This window comes from Crinia signifera, chromosome 2, assembly GCF_055691185.1.
Source record: "Crinia signifera chromosome 2, ASM5569118v1, whole genome shotgun sequence".
Taxonomy (NCBI): domain Eukaryota; kingdom Metazoa; phylum Chordata; class Amphibia; order Anura; family Myobatrachidae; genus Crinia; species Crinia signifera.
The window spans coordinates 152,171,953-152,195,383 of record NC_139218.1 but is presented as its reverse complement, the minus strand read 5'-3'; the positions used below and the strand labels follow the sequence as shown (position 1 = coordinate 152,195,383).

The 23,431-nt window shown below is 42.8% G+C and overlaps 1 protein-coding gene across 5 annotated transcripts in view; it reads left to right on the top strand.

The window, feature by feature from the left end:
* ANKS1A (ankyrin repeat and sterile alpha motif domain containing 1A) overlaps positions 1–23,431 on the top strand; it is a 145,849-nt gene that overhangs the window by 82,691 nt on the left and 39,727 nt on the right. For 3 of the 5 annotated variants that reach the window (XR_014470385.1, XR_014470388.1, XM_083173136.1), the window contains 9 exons: positions 664–738; positions 5,627–5,802; positions 5,879–5,965; positions 11,097–11,187; positions 15,239–15,285; positions 15,402–15,522; positions 15,918–16,282; positions 17,238–17,304; positions 17,393–17,499. Coding sequence is in view for 1 of the 5 variants with exons in the window: in XM_083173136.1 (XP_083029262.1) it covers positions 664–738; positions 5,627–5,802; positions 5,879–5,965; positions 11,097–11,187; positions 15,239–15,285; positions 15,402–15,522; positions 15,918–16,282; positions 17,238–17,304; positions 17,393–17,499 (1,136 nt within the window). In the remaining 4 variants the exon portion in view is untranslated. The remainder of the gene's footprint in view (positions 1–663; positions 739–5,626; positions 5,803–5,878; positions 5,966–11,096; positions 11,188–15,238; positions 15,286–15,401; positions 15,523–15,917; positions 16,283–17,237; positions 17,305–17,392; positions 17,500–23,431) is intronic. The other 2 variants (XR_014470387.1, XR_014470386.1) reach the window with 2 other exon arrangements.

Genomic DNA, 23,431 nt, shown 5'->3' with positions numbered 1-23,431 from the left:
CAATAGTAGACAGTGATAAAACAAACTGGGTAACAACAGACAGACTTGGAGGTATAATGGCCCTGCGGCAAGCTTACAATCTATAGGGATATAGGAGGGAAACACAAGGACAGGCACCAGTAATAGCATAGCAGTCCCACCAAGTTACAAGTCCAGAAGGGAAGCTATATAATACATAAGTGCCTCAGAGGGTTATGCGTGTAGAACTTAAATATAGGCTTGCCTGAAGAGGTGAGATTTCAGGGAACACTTGAAAGTTTGGCGAGTCTTACTGTGCGTGAAAGGGCAATCCATAGGATGGGAGTAGCCCGATGAAAGTCCTGTAATAGTGAATGGGAGCTAATGATGTGTGCGGAAGAGATGCAGATCTTGTGTAGAGCAGAGTGGTCGAGATGGGAGATATTTTGTGATAAGTAAAGAGATATATGCTGGTGCAGTATGGCTAATATTTCTGCATTTGGAAATGGGCATACTCTTAGTTGATAGCTCTGAGATGTCATCATTGTTTAGCGAATCTCCCATGGACTAAAGAAGAAGAAAATGGATTTTTTGTAATTGTTCCAGAGAAGGAGGAGTGTGCCCTTTGTACCCAATTTTACAAGATCTGGTTACCACACACAGTGTCATTTTCATTGACTTTACCATTTTTATTCTGTTATTTAGGCCATAATTCAGCCAAAACTCCAGAAAAAGAATCCGAGTTGCCAAGTTCATCTGTGTGTACTGATTCACAACCAGGTAAAGCACAACAGTTAAAATATTAATAATAATAATAATGTGATGTACATGTAGGGGTGTCTTTAAAACTATTGATTCACAGAAGCAGTATAGCATTAGTTGTTTCTGTTTTTTCCTAAGTTGTGACTAACATTTGGGTTTAGACCATGTGAGGACTGATTCTACCTTAATAGGCTGAGGTAAAACCAGTTCTCCGCCTCCAATGTTCCCCAAATATTTTGCTTCCACCATACCAATGGCACATTTCTCAATGTTGGCAGTAAACCTGTATGCCTGTAGAGACTTTAATACGGCCTCCATATGGTCCCTGTGGTGCCGCAGCAAGTTGTTCATAGATCTCTGGAAGATTGCTGGGGCACCATGTAAACCAATGCCATCACATTGTACTGAAATAAGGCCTCTGGGGTAGAGAAGGCTGTTTTTGCCTTAGCACCTTCTGTCAAAGGAATCTGCCAATATGCTTTTGCCAAATCAAGAGTGGGAAGGTATGGATTCTTAGCTAAATATTCTTCCATTTATTATAATTATTTTTTTATAATTTATTAACATTGCCTTATATAGCGCAGCATATTTAGTTGCACTTTACCAACTCATTAACTCTGGGCATAGGGTACGAATCAAAGCGAGAAGCTTGATTTAATTTACGGAAGTCATTGCAAAATCTTAAGGCACCCAAAGGCTTAGGTACTAAAACAATGGGATTATTCCACTCGCTGGTTGATTCCTTTATTACACGTAGCATCTCTTCCACCTCTTGCTTTACTGCTGCCCACTTTGCGTCGGTAATGTGATATTGGCTTTGTTTATTGACCACCCAGGTGGCGTCACAACATCATGTTGGGTGATCTGTGAATGGCAGAAACTACATCTTGGTACTGCGCCATCAAGTTCACCACTTGTGTTTTGGTCCAGGGCTAAGTGTGAATTCAATAGGTAGCAGGGGTTTGATATCAAGATATCAGTAGGGCGCTTTTAGGAGTGAGTGGTTTTACTCAAACAGCAGCAATTCATAAGGGGTGTCAAGTCCTTTAAACAGAAAAACAGTAGAAAGGTGTTATGATGCACTAAGTAATAAACAACTAATTAATAATAATTCAAAAATCCATATAAATTTAATAAACATAAAAAGAGCATGATGTATTAATTAAAAATAAGAGTAAAACATATTAATTCATAGGTGCATTTTGAGTGTATGGTCACCAGTGACCGAGTCCAAAAATAATAAGAAGGGGTGTACAATAGTCTGTTGGTACCAACGAGATGTTAATGCCTCAAATGAGTGGCGAGGTGGCAGGAGCTGGATTGTTGCAAGCTGGATATGCTGGTCTCACGTTTGCCAGATAATTGATAGATTCCTTGTGCACAAACCCAATGATGGTATAAATTAGGTTGCGCTCTGTCGTAGTCAGCCAAGGATAGCAGTGTCTGGGTGAAAGTGATAATGGATAACGTTGCACCTGTCCACTGACGCATTTCGTTGTGTAGCAAACCGCTTTTTCAAGGTGTCAGACTGTCGCACACCCCTAAAAACTATTTTTATTATTCTTGGACTCTAATTGCATATTGGACAAGCCAGGATCAGAAGTTCTGGATGACTATACACTCAAAATGGTCCTATGAATTAATGTTTTACTCTTATTTTTAATTAATACAGCATGCTCTATATGTATTTTTATATGTTTATTAAATGTATATGGATTTTTTTATTATTAATTAGTTGTTTATTACTTAGCACAGCATACCACCTTCTTTCTACTGGCTTCAATAGGTACCTGGCATTCAGGAACCTTTTTGCTACTAAAGAGGGCTGACTGGCACTTCTCTTCAAAGGTTTTAACAGATTTTTTTATGGTAGATTTATACCCCCCTCCTTCTACCCTCCTCTCGAACCTTGTAACTAACTGGCCCCACTGCCTCTATGATCTCATAAGGCCCTCGCCATTAAGCATATATCTTACTTTCTATAGTGGACACAAGCACTAGTACCTTGTCTCCTTTTAAAGGAACGGTGGACTGCAGTGATGTCATAACTTTGTTTCCTACATTGTTGAGCCCTTTCCATGTGTTCGTTCATGAGTGGCGCAATGGAGACATTTGGGACACAAAGTGAACGATGCTAGGATCCTGACGAGGATTTTCTTTCCTCCCTTTTAATAGATCCATAATCCCCCCCATAGAGGAGCTCAAAGGGACTGAACCCTGTAGAGGATTGCAGTACCTCTCTGACCGCGAACATCAAAGAAGGAAGGGGCAAATCCCAGTCTCGTTTTTGTTGGGACACTGCCCTCTTTATCATCTTTTTAAGGGTTTGATCAAACCTTTCTACCAGGCCATCTGTTTGTGGGTGGTACACTGAGGTGGTAATCCTGTCTACCTTCAATAACCGGCACAAATCCTTCATTAGTTTGGAAACAAAATGGGTACCTTGGACCGTTAAGACCAGCTCCACTTTTCCCAGGCTCTCTGGCTAGTGCCAAATTTCAACTAAACTCTGGCCAAGGGGCAGTTGTCTGGCACACTGGGCATTCCTGACACTACCTGACACAGATGCCTGGCCAAAAGAACCTTAACTGCATTAGTTGGAGGGTTTTCTCATCCCCTAAATGGACATCCCACAAATGCGTATGTGCAGCTTCCAATACCAACCGTTCAAGTTTTCGGGGAACTAGCAACTGATCTACTCTTTTCCCATGTTAAGTGGTAACTCGATATAGCGAATAATTTTTCAACACAAAATATTCCACACTGTCTGGTGGTAAAGCAGCAACCGCCCTACCATTAACCACTTTTACAGTCTCAAAGGTGTAAACCAGATTGCTTTCCCTGACATTGGTCTCACCCAATATCCTGCAATGATATCTTCTTACAAACATTGGGCCTCAGTCTCTGGCCACTGAGATGCCTCAGTGGCCTTGCACCTGCAGCAACAGGAATTCATGACCCAGGATTAGCAGATAAAGTAGTTTGGAGGTCACCGCAGCTACCACCCTCAGTGGCCAGCCATGAAGTATCGGTGGCAGGTACACCCGAGGGCACCCCTCAACATCGCAATGTACATAAAATACCCTGACAGGAGGCAGGACCTTGTCCGCTCCTAGAGGAGCCATGTTGGCATCGACAGTGGTAATCTCACTACCAGTGTCAACCAGTGCCCAGATCTCCCGGCCTTTCAACTGTACCAGTATCCTGAACAGGGGGGACACCCACAGCAGCCATGCTGACCATTGGCTGAGCCACTTTTCCCTTCCTGCAATCCATCAGCTCTCCCTGTTTTGGTCCCGCCGCACGTTCCCAGGCTTCCACATTCAAAGCACACCACTGCCAGCTCCTCAAATGTATGGGGGTAAACCTGAAGGGCCCACTGCTGCACCGAGAAGTTTAACACCTGCATAGTCCTGTCCAGTGCGACTATCTCCACAATTTGCACTGCAGTTATTATCCAGCTGCAACCAAACCCTTGCCAGTCAGGCTAGTTTGTCAGCTGAATCCTGGGAGGCTCAGAGCCCTGCAGCTGTCAGTCACAACATTTTTTGTCTTTTCTATGCCCCTTAACACAATTCCTCACTCAAGTAAAGCCATTTTAAAGTCAGGGTAGAAGTGTGCTTCAGCTACAGTCATATCCACATAAGCTCTCTGCGCCTCCCCCTGCATGAGGACCAACCTCGGTTGGCTTTAATTAACTGGCTTTTGAGGCTTGCTCTTGAAGACTAAGGTTTTCTTTTCTTCAGTTGCACACCTGAAATCCCATTTTGTTGCTTAATTAGCATGGGGTCTGAGAGATACATGCATTTTGTGGTGTGAAAAGCGAGGGTTTGCCTTTACCGTTTCTTGCCCTTAAGATAGATTTGAAGGACAGGGTTCGCCTGCCGCCGTGATTTCGTCTGGCAGTTTATTTCCAGCGGCATTTGGGCCCTGCTTTCTCTGGTTGGCACCATTTGCAGAGTGTTACTGGTTCAACATCTGTGTTTTCCCCAGGTGGATCTGTAAGATTTGTAACTTGGTCCTCTTGACTCTCAAACTGGCTCCAATTGACTTTTTTTCTCCGTTTTGTAAATTGTCTTGCAGGCAGCTTATATATTCTGTGATAATAGGGCGGTTCTCCATAGAGTTTACATTTTCCCAACCACAATTTGTTTTGACTCTTTATTTGCACCAGGAAATAATCTTTCCTGTATTTCCTTCATCAGCGACTGGCCAGCACAATCTGGCTGGGTTGGATGTTGTCTGGACACTGCAAATCAACTTGGTAAGGATTTCTTTGGTCTGCTGCACAGGTGTTTTGCTTGTCTTTTTATAGTTCTCGTAAATGTGGATGGCCTGCTCTCAAGCAGACCATTTTGCATTGGATCCATTCAGGGAATTGGCGCATTCTCTAGGGAGGTGGCATCCTCCTGGGTGGTGCAGTATGGGGCCTCTGCTGAGCAAGGGGCTACTTGGTTCTCTGGTCAGGCAACCTGAGTGTACACTCCCCTGGGTGCAGCTTTTGAATTTCCCATGGTCCATTGTCCCGCAATAGTGAAAAAAGAGAAAAGATGATTTATCATTGAATACTTTTTCTGGATTCATGCTGTGGGTCCCTGCGTTACCTCTCTAATGCTCAGTCATGAAATGTTTTGTCTTTACCAGCATTTTTCTGCAGTTCTATTTATTTATTTTTAATGTTTCACTGGGTTACTGCTTCGAGGAGGAGCTTAGTCTTCTTACGGTTACAATATTAGTTAAAGTATCTACTCCTGTGGTGCTTCATCCCCATAGTCCTTTGTCCCCCAACATTAATCAGACCTATGGGTTCAATGGTAAGCACCCCAAAATGTATTTTGTGAAATGGTAATGTACAGGTTCTTTCCTACTAATGTTTTTTTTCATCCTCAAATTGTTTTCTTTTTAGGTAGTATGCAAAGAGCACTACTGGATTTACGGTTGGATTTAGACTGCATATCACAATCAGAGTCCCCATATGAAGCGCTGTATAATGCTTCTTCTTGCCACTCATTGGATAGCATATGTAGCGGGCGCTCCTCTGACAGAGACTCTCTGTGTCGTGAAATTCAAAGGACTAGACTGGTGAGTCTACTTCTTGGCTCTACATTCTATTCATCCGTTTTTATCAATGTTTTTTCTGACCATCATTTTTTGACAGAAGGAGCGACCGCCTCCGCCCGCTAAGCCTCCTCCAGAAGATGAGGAGGAGTTGGAGAGGAGGCATAGTATGGGTGCTAACCGGGAAGTAAGTACTCATACACAACAGTATCTCAATTGAGTGCCTTTAACCTTTTCATTGTCATGAAAAATTGAGAATACTAGTATCTGGTTTCTGGGTCCTTGGTCCAAAGATTGAATCCTGCTTTCATCTTCCCTTCTAGCCCACTACACAAATGCAGTACAGCCCAGTTCCTATACATATTCTTAGTATGAAATGTCCATTATGTGTAGCTAGGATTTCTGGGTAAATTGTCATTGGATGGACCTGGGTTTTATATTCCATGTCACAATATAATATGGATACAATATGTGTAGATCAGGGGTGCCCGGACTTTTCTGACCCGGGATCTACATTTCACAAACGTACTTACCGGTGGTCTACAGCAGTATATACCCCTCCAACTGCAATAACCCCCCCCCCCCCCCGTTTAGATTCCACAATTTGCAGAACAGCCACTCATGTGAAATACCCCCCTCTGTGCAGATTCCCCGCTGTGCAGATAACCCCCCTTATGCAGAAACCCACCACCCCACCTCCTCCCAGTGCATAAAAGTTCCCCATATGCAATACTTCTCTTTATGCATATAATTCCCCCCCCCCCCCTATGCTTGTACAAAAAAAACCTTCCCCTCCCAGTGCATAACACATTTCAATATACCCCTCTATTGAGAATCCCACACACCACATCTAGCCTGCCCCAAAGATCATAACTTACGTGTGCAAACAGACTCTGCAGTGTGCTGTCACTGATCAATTCCCAGATTAGTACCTCATACGCATAATGCTGAGTAGTGCTGCTTACATGATGCCCAGAGTAGGGGCGCTTATGGGCGATGCCCAGAGTAGGGGCGCTTATGGGCGATGCCCAGAGTAGGGGCGCTTATGGGCGATGCCCAGAGTAGGGGCGCCTATGGGCGATGCCCAGAGTAGGGGCGCCTATGGGTGATGCCAGGAGTAGGGCCGCTTATAGGGAATGCTCTCTGCGCAGGGCCGCTTATAGGGAATGCTCTCTGCACAGGGCCGCTTATAGGGAATGCTCTCTGCGCAGGGCCGCTTATAGGGAATGCTGTCTGCGCAGGGCCGCTTACACATAGGCCCCCTTACTGGTTGACTTCGTAAGCATCTTACCGAGTCCCAGAGTGCCCACCCCGCTGAATGCTCTCCCTCCCACTGCCGCATCCCCTCATAACCATGCGGGGGGATGTGTGAGGAAGACACATCCCCTTGCAAGTCCTGCTCCAGGAAATATCATCCGATCATCAAATGATTCTCCAGGGCTCTCAAATATAAATCATTGGAGACTGACTTATTTTTGCAGGCTTCCGGCTGAAGACAGGACAGGCGGCTGACGTCATGTGACATCAACCGCCCGGCACCCCACGTCATGCCGCCATTTGCATGGCAAAGCCCAGAGTTTGCATTGGAACACCCATGCAAACGCTGCGTGCGCCACACCAACCGTGCAGGTTGGTGAGGGTGCTCGCACAGAAGCCTTGCACATGTGCATAACCAATTATGCACATAATGCCCAGAATAGTTCCCAATATACATAGGGCCTGATTCACTTGCAAAAGCAAATTCTCTGTAATGGAAAAAAACATGTGCACTGCAGGTGGGGCTGATGTAACGTGCAGAGAGAATTAGCTTTGGTTGTTATTTTTATTCTGTGCAGGGTAAATACTGGCTGCTTTATTTTTACACTGCAATATAGATATCAGTTTGAAGTACAAACCCCACCCAAATGGTCTATGTACATTTTACAATGTACTACAGAAATAGATTCAAACTATTATTTTGTGCGCTAATTAGCAGCCACGGTGACCACCTCCAAAATTTTTTATCACCACTTCAAAAGATAGACATACAATACCATACAATCAATCAACTGGAATTCTCCAGATTAATGCACCCAAAAAGACACAAACTTTTTACAATAGTGTGATACTGATATAATAAATGGGAAGATTTAACTTAAACCATGTGTATGAGCTCGTACCAAATGGTTTTGTCTACACCATGGATAGACAACAGCGTTTCATTGAGGGACTCAAATCTACTAGGCTTTTAGCTAGTAGAAATTCTATGTCTGGAATTAGGTTTTGCTTTTTGATGAGTGTGGGAGGTATAATATACCCTGCCCCAAACAGACAGAACCTCATGCCATGAAGAAGATACCGCAAGGTATTGAAACCGGTCGGCTGCTGGCAACTTTTAGAAGCAGGGAAAAGGACTCTTGGGAAATTCTTACCAGATTTCAGCATCCAGGGACGCCTGAGAGTTATAATCCACACATGCTTATTTTGTCTACAAATCTTTGTGGACAAAATCGAATGGTGAGAGTCCCTTGATTCTAATCCCTGCATATCCTGTTTTAAATGTTATTAAATTCTTTATACTGCACCATGATGTTCTCTCTTTATCCATTTTGAGTGGATATCACTATAAGGAGAAAAAGGAGTTGACCCTTGGTCCCTCAATTAAACGCTGTTGTGTACCCATGGTGTAGACAAAACGGTACTTGTTTCCTAGCACGGCGCCCATCGCATCGTATACCACAATGGTATGCAATGCGATGTTACTTGATGGCACCCGATCTTATACAATTTCAAATTGTATACCATTGTCTATGGCATACAACGTGATGGTATACGATTTTAAATTGTATAAGCACCCTAATGGGTGTTTTCAATGTTAAATGGGCCCCCCCTATATGATTATTAATTGTATAAGCACCGAAATGGCTGCTTACAATGTTAAAAGCACCCCCACGCCACCCCCAGTATCAATGCCAACCCGAAGCGTGGCGAGCGGCAGCGGTACATGTCCTCTGACCTTTTCATACCCCCACTAACCACGTTGGCGTGGAGTTGATTTTAGATAGTGTGGCGAGCGCAGTGAGCCACCGAGGCCTTAGCGTGGCGAGCCCCGTGAGGGGACGCGGAATACATGTAAAGTAATAGGCGGGGCTCGGTGGCTCGCCACACTATCTAAAATCAACTCCACACCGCCGTGGATAGTGGGGGTATGAAAAGGTCGGAGGACGCGTACCGCCGCCCCTCGCAGGCTCGCTGCGCTCGCCACGCTTCGGGTTGGTGTTCATAGAGGGGGTGGCGTGGGGGTGCATTTAACATTGTAAGCACCGATAAGGGTGCTTATACAATTAAAAATCGTATAGGGGGCTAAAATCGCATCGCACAATGCATAAGATGCCATATGATTGAAAAATAGGCGCCGTGTTAGGAAACCAGTACCGACAAAACCATTTGCTACGAGCTCATACTGTTATGGTTATGTACATTTTACATCTGCAATGCACATGGTTTTGTCCATTAAGAGAATTTGCTTTTGTGAGTGAACCAGAATCAGGCTGCTAGGCATGATTCTGGTTCACTCGCAAAGGCAAATTCCTTCTCAATTGGACAAAACCATGTGCACTGCAGGTAGGGCAGATGTAACGTGTACAGTGAGATTTAGATTTGGGTGTATTATTTCGTTTCTGTGCAGAGAAAATACTGGCTGCTTTATTATTACTAGAGACAGGATTATATGCATTTGCAGATTTGCATATGCATTTGCATATTTTGCCCATTCTCACTGGTTATACTAAGCTCCTGAACCTTTGCCTGTCCCTGGCCTGGCACTTTACACCAAGAGCCAGACTTCTGCTGCAGAGGAGGTGGGCAGAACGGTTGTGACATCACGCGGTGCGGAGGAAATGCCGTGTCACAGTGAGTATGCGGCGCAGGGAGGAAGCCTTCCACTGTGCCGCCCTCACACGCTATGCTGACATTTGATCCATCGGCGCTGGAGATGAGGGTCCGTGTAGTTGATGCAAGAAGAGCCTAGGACGCTGCAGTATGCTGTAGCAGCCACGGAGAAAAAAATCCTGTGTACAACACTAGACATCTGCAGATGCTGTGAACCTATTTTTGAGGTTTATTTGCAACTAATTTTATGCTGATTTTTAAATAAATAAGTTAAAAATTACTTATTATTTAATGTAGCATATTTTAACACTTTTCATGCATATTTTAAGTATTTTTCATGCATACTTACATGCATATTTCAAGCTTTTTATGGTGCATATTATCCTGTCTCTAATTATTAAACTGCCATATAGATCTCACTTTGCAGTAAAACCCCACCCAAATGTAATTCTCTCTGCAGATTACATCTGCCCCACCTGCATTGCACAAGGTTTTTTCCATTTGAGAAGGAATTTGCCTTTGCTAGTAAACCAGAATAAGGGCCATATTGCCCAGAGTAGTTCCCCATACACATTCCCTCTTCTATAATGTGCATAACCCCTCTTACCTGCCTCTTGGCACTCATCTCTTCCAACAGTGCCCTCTGCAAGGTGTCGCTTCCTGATCCTGTCTTACAACTGACAGCAGCCACGGCTCCCCAAAGTTTACTGTAAGGGCACCACTGCCTGTCATACATTTTGACAGGCGCAGGCTGCGGAAGCTGGCAACAGCAGTTTCAGGGAAAAGTGGAGTGCATCTCAGGGCCAGCACCGTAACAGGCTAAAGTAATGGTACTTGTGTAGTTTCACGGCAGCACTTACATAGTCAGTGTAGTGTCCCTGTCAGCATCATCGTAGTGTTCCTGCAGCCAGCGTAGTCAGCTTGTGTATGTGACTGTGTGTATGTTCACGCCTAACCGGAGTTAGCTTATTCAGTCAGCGTTGCGTCAGCTCTTATAACATTGTGTGGGAACGCTCGTGCATCTCAGGCAGATGGAGCACCTCTCCGCCGGCGCCCGCATGATTGCCAGTGTAGAGGGTCTGGCGTTTACCGGCGCTGTGTGAGAGGCACTCACTAGGATTGCCGGGGACAGAGCTGCAGCTCGCGGGGACAATACACTGACTACGCAGGGCTGCCGCTGGGACACTACTTGACTACGCAGGGCTGCCGCGGGGACACTACGCTGACAATGTAGTGTAGCGTGCCGCACACAAGTACCAAAGTAACTCACATACCAGGGATGCATTGCGTAGTGTCCCAGTAATGAAAGTTATGGGACCCGCGCAATGCATCCCTGGGAACACTACGAAGATGTTTCGAAGTTGGCTGCGATCTACCGGCGCAATCAATGTTTTCGCCACGTCTGGTGTACAAAATTTTGTAACCTTTTTTTTTTTATTCCCCACAAGGCTCATGGAAATTTACACATAAGTCAGGAGGAGGAGGAGAACCCCTATGAGCTGCTACTTACTGCCGAAACCAAAAGACATGATGATCAAGGTAAAAGGGAATTTGGGGTATTTAATAAACAGAATTATAGTGAAATTGTCAAAAGGTTATATTTATATTTTCTCCATATTTAAGTGTAGTGAAAAGTATTGCGCAATCACTGATTCTCCATACACGCTGCCTGATACGTTGTGACTGATAATACCCAGTGGTGCTGTCAATTACTGGTCGCTCCTGCTGCAAGTGTGTGGGCAGTCGGCAGATAGCCTGTACATGCAGCAGCAAAGATGTATCGTCCATCAGCTGTTGTGCACAGCTGACACAATATGTCTGTGAATGACACTGTCAGATATTTTGCTGGTACACACTGGTCGACGGTCCAGCAATATATTTGTTAAATTTAATGACCGATAATATTGGCCAGTGTGTACCCAACTTTACTTCAAAACCTTGGAATATGCCCATATGATTAATTAGGCACTTAAAAGATGTTAACTAGCATAATTTGGCCAATAAAGACATGTCATATTTGCAGTAATTTCTTCAAGAATGACAGGTCAGAGGCGAATTTGGATCTCATGGGGCCCTAGTCAAGTTTTGGGCCCTCCAACAATCCATAGCACTATATTTTTGCTGCTGATTGCAGGCAGCATGGATAGAATACCTTGCTGCTTGCACTGTCTACTGATAAATGCTCAGCTGCGTGAACATCAGCATTGTTTTCAAATCTGAATTGGGCTTTAGGTCTTTTGGGAGTAGGCTTCATGCAAACAGAGGAAGAGTGAATAGGAAATAATAGCGCTCAATGATAACTATGTTGCAAGGTGTTATAGAACCCTGTATGTAAATACAATTTAAAAAATACAAAACCAGATCGAACTTGGCAGGATCGAGAGGTGTATTGAATATATTGCTCCAGATTTATCCAATACAAATTATCCCCTATTTAAACACACAGGGGAGACATAATAGAAAGCAACATGGTGCAGGTCAATATGATAAAACAGATATTTAATAAGACAGTTGCACTTACAATAAAGTGACTTTGTATAAAAGCATGAACAGTGTGTCCCTGGCAAAAACAGCAAGCATACGATGTCATCAGGATCCTCCGTCAGTCTGGGTCCATTGGTCCGGGGGCAAGGGGGGCTCAGTCCAGGATTAGCCTCTGCTTCACAGCTGTTTCCACGGGTCCACACGCCAGGCTGGTATTAAAAGCACGCTTAAACGCGTCCTTCCTTCATCAGAAGTAGGCTTCATACCAGTGTCACATTGAAAGTAAACCCGCTGCACAGTGAATAAAACCAGAGAAAAACACTTTGGTAGTGTGGGCAGGTCCATGTGATGTCATATAGTAGTCAGGCAATGCTCGTCTGGGAACACTTATAGTGTGTACACACTGTCCGATTTCCTTTCCGATGTTGACGATATAGTCAGGATCGGAATCGGATGCAGATCGCAATGATTTTAACCCTTGCGATCCCGATGCGCGTTCACGTATCGGAAGCCAGAAAGTCTTGGCTGCCTTGTCTATATAGTGCAGATCTGCACTATATAGTCAAGATTGTATGCAAATCGGATGTGCCTTAAGATCCTATCTGATCGGATCGTGGATAGGATCTTAAGGCACATCTGACCGTGTGTACACACCATTAGGACGGCAAGGATATTGTTATGGGGCCCCTTGGGATGTTCAGGTGCCTAAGTTGCCTTGTGAAAAATCCGCCTCCGGGGGCAGGTATATAGAGGATCTTTATTGATGGGAAAGGTGATCATTTTTTTAAGCTTGTATGTGGAAGTTACAGATTTTTTTCCCAAAATATTTTTGAAAGTGGCAAATATACTTACATGCGTGTTAAATGCAACCCAAATTAACCTAAAGCATTTCATTTACTGAACACTTGGCTGTAATTCACTACATTTATCCCTACACTTAATGGGACTAACAAAATAGACAGATTATGGTGTGACCACTGGGAATAGGCTTTTAAAATAAAATTTTGCATTGATTGTCAATGTGCATATGTGTCGTAAACTAAATTGGAATTTGTTGCTTCATTTTTCATCTAATGAAAAAATATTATGCTAAATCTGGTAAACCTAGTCAAGGAAAATATTCAGTACTAGAATATTATTACTCCTTTGTGCCCAGAGAATTTGTCAAAATAGGTGTGAAAATTGCCAAGCAGACCTTTTTATTAACCCTTTTAAATGCCAACATTGCTGTGAGGGATCCTCAAATTAGCTGTTAAAAATGCCAGCGCCGCTCACAGCGACTGTTCTTTTTTGGGTGCAATATTTAACTAAACTTCAATTAATTGACTTGGCTTTATTTGTATTTATTTATACTAAAAGAACAGTCGCTGTGAGCGATGCTGGTCCTGAACAGTCCTGTTACACTGCAGATATGTTGCATGCAAACAGCATTTAGAAATATTTTGAGAGAACAAAAGCAGGATTTGTGTACTTTAGATCAGGGGTTCTCAAACTCGATCCTCAGGACCTCACACAGTTCATGTTTTCCAGGTCACCCAGCAGGTGCAGTCATTACTGACTGAAACATTTTAAAAAGATCCACAGGTGGAGCTAATTATTTCACTTGTGATTCTGTGAGGAGATCTACAAAACATGCACTGTGTTGGGGTCCTAAGGACCGAGTTTGAGAACCTGTACTTTAGATAAAACATTTGCTACGTAGTTTCTGTACTCTGGTTAATACAAAGTTTGCAAAGCAAGTGTAAAGACACTCTCTACAGCTCTGTTCACATGATCTGCTTAGCAGAGATTGATCAGCACACAGCGATGCACCAGCCAGCAATCTAGCACATCCAGGGCCAAATGTAATAGGGTGAGAGCTTTAGAAAGTGAGAGATTTTGAGAGAGTTTTCCCAAGTTTTTAAATTTACATGGCAAAATCAACCTGGTTTTGCAGTGTAATTGATTGCTGCTTTAAAAAAAGGGGGAAAACTCTCCCAAAATCTCTCACTTTCTGAAACTCTCACCCTATTACATTTGGCCCCCAGTGTTCTCTGGAGAGAAAACACTGGTGATGACTAGATTTATACTTGATGCAGTATAAATCTAGCCCAGGGATGGCAACATGCGGGATCGCTGACGCTGGGGGCCTACACAAGGAGCGATTCGTGCTCATTTTCTATCTAGTCAGATAGTGTAGAAATGTGGATAGAATTGCACCGTGTGTATTCTGCATAACTTTCTTTTAGTTTCTTGTTACTTTTTCAGTTTATACTTTCTGATTATAACTGTAGGATTTTGTGTTAGTACACACTGTGTTCAAATAGATTTACCATTACTTAAAACTCCTTTGTCCAAGGCATGATATGCATCTGTAATGCTGTGCATACACTGTACAATTATCTGTGAGATCATATGTCGAATCTGCCTTATTGAAATTAAAATCACGTAATGTATAGAAGCAAATGATGATAGGCCATTTGCTTCCAATTCCTGAAAACCGACAACTGTGGGTATTCAATCATTGTTGTTTTATCCCCAGCTGAAAAACTGCAATAATTTGCCAATCAATATTTAATGACAGGTGTGTTCGTTTGTTTTTGAGAATATTTTTCGCTTATGCATTTTACGTTTTTTTTATTTAATTTTATACAGTCCGTATGGGCTAAAGCAAACTTAAACACGGCATTGGATTCACCAAAACATGTGGATGCGTGGCATATTTGCCGTTTCAGGCAGGTTGAATTAAAAAGGTTGAATTTAATTAGCCATAAAAATGGTCGAAAATTACCAAAACAATTGGTAAAGTAATTAGTTAAATTTGTGATTTAATCAATTTGTCTTCACAATTGTTTAGTGTATGTCCTGCTTAAAAAAAAAAAAAAACTACCATCGAGATGTGCCTTCTATGATGATTACAGATCTGTAATGGGTTATTTTTCTGTTATTGTTTACTATACCTTCTGGATAGAAAGCAGAACCCAAATTTTCTTTGGAGAAGGGGCTTTCATGTTAGACAGAAAATACTCATTTTCCTTGAATAAAAAAAATAAATACATGTTTATATTAGATACTATTTTAGCCTATGTTAAAAAAAAAACAAATTTGACCAGATTCTCTCTTTAAGCAGGGGTACTACATTTGCAAGGAGACTTTAGAAACACTCAGCCTCAGGTAATCTCAATGATTTCTATTTCTCACCTTCCATTACCATATCTTTATTTCAGCAAGGCAGTTTTGACCGATCATCTGACAGGTAATTGTAATCAAGTCTAATATACTCCTTATAGGTCAGAGTACGACACTCAACACTTCCACAGGATCCTGCACGCCCTGCAAACCGCCGCGGTTCTTCTGATTTATCCAGTGGCCATTCTGAAGGAGAATCACACGGGTCTGAGCGGCCAAACAGTAAGAGCGCCTTGTTAAACATATCTACAGTAAGAACCTACTTATGAGCCTCCCTTTCTTCATTCTCTGTAAATGTCAAAGATTTGACTTAAACAATAGCTGTCAGTGTTTAGCTGTTGACACTTGTTACACTGCGGTCTGTGTCATTGGAGGATTGGAATTCTAGCTTTAAACAAATTCCAATCTCTTTTCAGATTCACTCAATCCTTGTTTAACATATTTATCACTTTTGGCTGTTGTTTTTTTTTTTTTTATGTATCCAGTTAATATTTTCCCCTATTTGTATTTAGTCCCTTTCACCCTCCCTTTTATCATACAATCTGCAAGTCTTTCTTAATTCTTTATTTCCTTTCTCTATCTTGCAAATTTGTATGTCAGCTTCTTACTACTTACAGGTGGGCAGCGTAGGAGCAGTTCAGGTGGATGGAGTTTGGCTTCTGCTGATAGCTCAGACTCCCATATGCTTCAGCACTTCTCTGGACTCCTTCATGGTTCTTCTCCAGTTTGTGAAGTTCGAGATCCTCCTGTACCCTGTGACCCTCCCAGCACAGACAGCTGTAGAAACGGTGCTGTCTCACACATGGAATTGCCACTCCGTCGTAGTCTGTCCAAATCTGACTCTGACTTGTTAACATGTTCCCCCCCAGCCGTTGGTGAAAGCGAAGACTGGAGCCGGAGCGAATCTCTAACTAATTGTGCTACTGGAGGCAGCAAGAAGAGATTAGAGAAGTCTCCTTCCTTCACTTCTGAGTGGGATGAGGTCAGTCTGCAATGGGGAACCTCTTGAATGATATGTGAGTGGGCATTAAAGGGAGGATATATTTGTGAGTTGAGAAGTGTACAAAGATATTATATAATCACAAAGTTTAAGATATTTGTTTGAGATAAGGTGTGTCATTGTAGGATAGATGACAGAAAAGCTCCCTGAGGGCTAAAGGTTTTTATTATTGGGGCTGCTGATTTGTGTAAATAGCCCTAACAATAATGCTCTTCCAGCAGAGCTTCCACTTGGCCCCAGAACCACTGCCCAAACAATACGTAAGGAGGACAGTCAGATGGGAGAAGTTGTAAAAGGGGCAGATTGTTTGTAGCTAGCATCTATGCTTCTGTCTTAGCTTTTTGTTACTGTGTTTTAGTGGTGCTGTCAATTTTCTTGCTGTCTGGTGGAGGATTTTCTAGTTGCATCTCATTATAAATTGCTTGCCCATTGGGCCAGCTATTATTTTCACTTTGGTGTTAATGCATTATCTGCTTTTGCTTGGGAATAACCTGTTTATGGGTGCATTCACCCTATTCTGGTGTCCGCTGGCTTAAAATACCTTAAAAGGGGAAGTGTTCTAAAATACTACTGACATTTTTAAAAATAATTGTATATTTTAAATTTATTTATAGAATTTTTTTAAATTATATACATATTTTATTCTTGTTCAATGGCCTTACATTGTGCAGATGTAATTTCTATAGCTGTTTAGATTACACTTTCAGCTGTGTTAATCTGCAGGATATAAGACGGTACTCCACAGCATCAATAAATAATAATTCATAAATTGCACATTACATGTAGATGCACCTGTATTATAAACAGTTATACATCCCCTTTAAAGGCTTAATATAATGAATAGTAGTTCTGTATCACTATTACACTTTATGTACTTTTATTTATTTTTTTAGATTGTCCATTTTGCTCTTTCTTTCTTTACTCTGTTTCCTCACAGATCGATAAGATAATGAGTTCCATTGATCAGGGCATAGAATTTTCTCAGGAGCAACAGGTCATGGCAGGTAACCGTGTGAAGTCAGCAGTATGAAATGAATGGCTTGCTGCACTGCATGCATAAGTAATACTTATTTCCATTGTTCACACCCCCAGGGTCCCGTATCCCAGGTCAGAGTGTAGCCCAGTGGTTAGAATCTCTGGGTCTTCTGCAGTATGAAAGCAAATTTGTATTAAACGGCTTTGATGATATTCGTTTTTTGGTGAGTTAAGAGATTGGTATGTTAAAGGGAAAGGTGTTCTTGCTACTTAAGTGTTCTGTTTTTATTTCTGAAAATAATGAGAAAGTTAAATCTTGAAGATCTTTCAGTTCCTTGTACATTTTATCCAGTCTACATCTCTCTCTCTCTCTCTCTCTCTCTCTCTCTCTCTCTCTCTCTCTCTCTCTCTCTCTCTCTCTCTCTCTCTCTCTCTCTCTCTCTCTCTCTCTCTCTCTCTCTCTCTCTCTCCCCCCCCCTCCCTCCCTCCCTCCCTCTCCCTCCCTCCCTCCCTCCCTCCCTCCCTCTAGATAGATAGAGATAGAGATATGCCGGCACACTCCACTCCAAATCCCTTCTGCCCAGGTGCAGGTTAGTGGGATACAATATAGGCAGGCAGTCAAACCGCACGCATGGGACTTGTCTCCTCAGCAATAAAAATCAGGCATCAGCCGTTTAAAGTGCAAGCTTTCGGGAAAGTTTATTATCCCATCCTCAGGCTAGAAAAAGTGTTACAACAGTGACATAAATTAGACATACCTTATATCCCATCCTGTCTTGCGTGAAGCTTGCGGCGTCCTCCCTCCGTCTTCAGTCTCCTTCTGGGTTGGGAGTGTCTCAACCCCGTACTGTGAGGTCCGTGACGTCAGGGGATGCCGGTCAGCTGACCGCAAGAGCGTTACTCGGTGTATAACGGTTTAAGACAATTGTGTGACAAGAAGCATAAAGTTGAAAACATGACTGCAGTGCATCCATTATACTACATCTAATACAATACAGAAGGGGCTATTAATTTATAGATAATAAGCTGTTTATGGCTATTGCAAAAAGGATTATTACATTCCCTATAGAAATATATTCCAGTTCAATTGGTCATTAAGACCTTTTGTCTTCAATGTGTCCATTGTAAATATCCATTTGGCTTCACATTTCAGAAGTTTTAAGTGTCTGTCGCCCCCTCTTCCGTCATCCGGTACATGATCTATTACCATGTGGCGGAAACTTGCTAAATTATGCTTTGCTTCTGCAAAGTGTTTTGCAAGTGGTTGATCCACACTTTTGCCTTTTATAGCAGCGCTTATCGCAGATCGATGTAACGCCATGCATTCTTTAAAAGTTTGCATGGTTTTTCCTATGTTGTTATAGCCACAGGGACATTTGGCCAAATAAACTACATAGGAACTTGAGCAAGTCAGACTATGATTGATGAAATACCTCTGTCCCGTATAAGGGTGACAGAAGTATTTACCTACAATCATGTGGCTGCAAGTTTTGCATCCTGTGCATTTGTGGCAACCATTGGCTTTTCTGGTTCTCATCGAGTTGTCTCTAAGCTGCTTGGTGACTTCACTGAAAGGGAATGAAAGGGGAAGAAGTATCAGGGATTTGGTGGTCCACAGTGATGTCACCAAATACTTCTGTCAATACACTTAGTGTGTTAAACTCCCATATCCCTTCCCCAATATACAATGTATTTTGATTTGTGATTGTTGCGCACCACAGGCAGTACCAGAGAGACTATCGGACAGGAGTCGTGGGGTCAGACCCTGACCACGATCTCCTCCAGTCCTGCTGCACAGCAGCCAGCTGTTTGTGCTGCTTAAGGAGTCCGGCGTCCATACTGCCTACCTGTAACATTAGCGTGTAACCGGAATACAAAGTTGCACTGATAGGGGGAGCCGTACTGTGACCATCACACTGCAGTGTCTCCCAGTGTAACACCGGCATACAAACTACAATAACACTGCCCGTGTGTATACCCAGAGAACAGACAGGTGTACAGAGAGAACCTGGGCGTATGAGCAGCATGCTATAATGCTATAAGCGATACTCCTGCCGACCTCATTCGCCGTTAGGAGCTCCTCCACGTATTTACAGCCGAAGTGCTACCTAATACAAATAAATAAACTGTAATATTCAGTAAAAATTCTAATATATGAACCAACCAATTTATTGTACCAATCATCATTGTGGGTACACACTGGGCGATTGTGATAAGACGCACTCAATCACATGATAATAATTTTAAGGGGACTCACCCAGTAGGGGCCCACTGTATATTATCCCCACACTTGTTTCTCCAATACAATGATGATTGGTGAACTAAATGCATCATAAACTGTGTCTTACACCATATCCACAGCCAACCAACCAACTGTATTTATAAAAGCCCGAGTTTGGTAGTGTATGAGCGGCATATGCTATAGGCAAAATACCCAAATCCGCCTCACCAACCTCACTGCGGCCTCTTTCATACACCTACAGTGGCATATATTTCTGTTATAATGCAATTTAATTGAGGAAGTATAATACTCCATATCCAACCAATTTATTGCATACGAAATTACGTGTGGATACACACCAGGCGATTTTGAACAAGACACACCAAATCATCATAAAATAAATGTGAGGGGGCCCGAACAGTGGAGATACTTGTGATATTATTGAAGGCAGTGATCAGTGCACCCATCAAGTGTGGCACTGATACAACCACTGTCCATAACTTTCATTAAGGGATATCGAAACACACTAAGCAAGGATTCATTCCTTTTTTATCTTTACCTTGTCAAAACTTTACCCATGTATGTTATGTGTTTTATATATCGCCATTTTAAGATGTAATAATTAAAAGTTAATTTTGATTAAAACCACCTCTCTTTACCAGTGCGCCACACTAATGACAGCCTTCTCTTTCTCAAAAACTGTATCTAATCTTCTGTTCTAGTGGCAGCACACCCTAAAATAAATACTTATTTAAAGTCTCATCGTTATATAAAAGGGTTATATCACATACACAGATATCCTCACCTGTGCGATTGGAAAAAAGGCTTTTTTTGTGTGTCCCAACAGCTATAACCACCCTACAGCTCCTGGACACTGTCTACATTATAGATTCATCACTATCATTCCCTTTAGCATCTCTCTGTCCAATATACTATGGGCGGTATTTAATGAGGCTGATTCGCCAGGTTTTTAATGGCGATTTTGCGCTGTAAGGCAAATTTCTGACTAAAACGGTGAATCACCCTATTCAATGACCAGATGGCGAATACATTTCAAGGTTTTTTTCGCCATGATTCACCGAGTAGCAATCGCTATCTTTTTATGGTGAAGTGGAAGGTGAACTTTTAAAATAAAGTGTTTTTTACAATTGGTGTCAAAAAATCTGGAATTTTATTCTGAGGAGGGGCATGCTATTTTTATTCATGTGCTGTAAGCACATGAATATATATTTAATAAAAAAATATATATATATATTTTATTTTTTTACACAGACCAGCCAGCAGGGGGCGGAGCCGAGCCGCTCATTAGATATTCATATATTCACTTCACCCCATCATTACATATGCATGATCGGGTGTAGTGAATATACCCGGTCCCCTGCTGGCACCCCTGGGGGGCAGCCTGTGCTGCCTGGCTCCCGGGGAGCCCACCTCCCCCCCACAAACGTTCTGGGGCAGGCAGGGAGACTTCCATCTCCCTGCCTGCCACTGTCCTCAGGCTCCCTGCAGCGTCCGCCGCAGGAGCTGAAATTCGCCGGTCAGGGGCAGAGAGCCCCTGACTCGTTGAATACCGGAGCCGGCGAGGCTCCGGAACGCAGCGAGCATTGGCGAATGTGCAGCGAATCCTAAACAGGATTCGCTGCACGTGGTCAGTATTCACATTGAATACTGCCCTATGTGTACTGCCATTTAGTTTAACTAACTAGAAATCCTTTAGCTTTAACAATGACTGATGAGAGAGATGTATTATCCTAACTAATGTCTGTGTTTTCTAGTAGTTTAAACTTTTGCAGATGTAATATGTAAAGTACTTTAATACAGGTTGAGTATCCCTTATCTGAAATGATCGGGACCACGAGCATTCCGAATAAGGGATTTTTCCGGTTTTTGGAATAGTTTTTTTTATTACATACTTGCCTGTCCCCGATGGTCCCTCAGCGTCCATGGAGTCCTCCGACGTCCACGGCAGGCCTTCAGCTTCGTCTCCAGCGGTCCCAGGAGTGCATTGTACGAGTTCCCAGGCGCGACGTGACTTAATTAGTACCTTTTAGTTATTTTAATATGGTCAATATATCAGGGTTCAAATGAAAGGCCAATTATATAACCGGCCCATCAGCCAAAGTGTTTAATCGACACGTCTGTTAACAGCATTGTGCAGCCAATATACCTAAATGTATATTAGCACACCGTGCTGTGTGTATGGGCGATCCACCAACCACATGCACACAAAGCAACTGCGCAGGCATTTACATGACTTGAGTCATGACTAATCGGGCAGCGTGTATGCAGAACAGGTTGCCCGATCCATCTAGACATATATCTGCAGATAAGTTGATCTTCAGATCAGTGGTGCAACTTCATCCTAGATCCCCGAAGTCCAGATAGATCACCCGGAGGCAAGATACATGTACCTATGTCCCTCCGTCCCCCCATGTCAACTTGTAAGACAAATGTCCTATGAAAATGAGTTGCATTGTGTGCTTACCATCCAGTTGTAGCCCATTTTCTATTAACTGGTATTGCTTGCTTTCACCCATGGTTGCAGATCCAGGAGACTGGACTTGATGCAAATGCAAAGTGAAATCTTACCCAATCATAAATATGCAGTAGCATAAAAATATGCAATCTTTGTGGTGGTCCAACAGTACAGATTGCATTTTTTTTAATGTAGAAAGCATTGCAATGCCCGCCATGTAATGCATAGTGTTGCCGTGGCCAACCATTTAAGGCAGTGTTGCCCTGCCAGCCATGTAATGCATTGTGTTGTAGTGCCCTCTATATAATATAAATAGTGAACACCAATACAGAACCAAGTGCCCTCACACCCATCCAGTCAGCATATGGGAGTTTTATATATCGTATATATAGTTACACAGACAAATACAGAGAAAGACCGCACTCTCACCCAGAAGGAAACAGCAGTGGGGTGCCCAACCAAAAGTGTAGACCCAAAAGGGTTTACACTCAAAACTAGTCCAAAGATCTGCACGCTAGGGAGCAGAACGGAGAGCACTCGCCAATCACAAAACAAATTTTGTGAAATCCAAGATAGTAAATAATCAGTTTAATAAAGAGTCATCAAAGTCCAGCATAGACACAAAGGTATATTTGTGTGACAGCCCCGACGTTTCGGTCCAAATCATGGACCATTATCAAGGAGCCTAAGGCACACAAAAAAAATATAGCATGAATACACTTCAGAATAAAACAGACAGTGCATTGAAAACAATAGGGTACAGTTATAAGCTTACATAGCCATCATATGAGTCTGGTAGTCAACGACAAAAATAAGGTCTGCCAGGTAAGTCAGATCCAAGTCAGCTACCAACTCAATGCAGTCCAGGTCCCGCTATTTATGTGTTTGAAAAAAGGGGTTGGAGGTGTGCAGCGAGCGCGCCGAATTAGCCGGTGTGACAGGCTGCTGGAACGCGCGCTGATTTCCGGAAAAACCGGATGTGGTCAGTGGAACGCAATTTGGAACGCACAGCTTCCGGGTAGTCTGGGGCTGTGTGTCCAATGCGTAGGTAAATAGATAACATTGCGCTGGGTTAAGAAGATATATTTGCGATCGCCAGACTAAGTCAGTAGCAGTGTTAACTGCCAACCTATCTAGCGGAGTATTAAGGATAAATAATATATCGCGCAATGGAATTAAATAGCGGGGGCTGGTGTTAGATAACGGCAGTGGGGGAGAAAAAACAGAGGGAGAGATAAAAAAGGGAGAGATAAAATATGGAACATGTTGGTCCGGTTCAGCATATAGGGGCCAATACATCAAAGTTCTGGTGCACTGAAAAAGGGAGGGATGTGCATAGGAATAGGTCCCATCATAGTAAAGAGATACCAAGGGAGTCATGGGGAACAAGGTCACCATGGTAATGTAATGCTGGTCTGAGTGCATGTCAGCTGGATACCTAAGAGTCGATCAGTCCGTT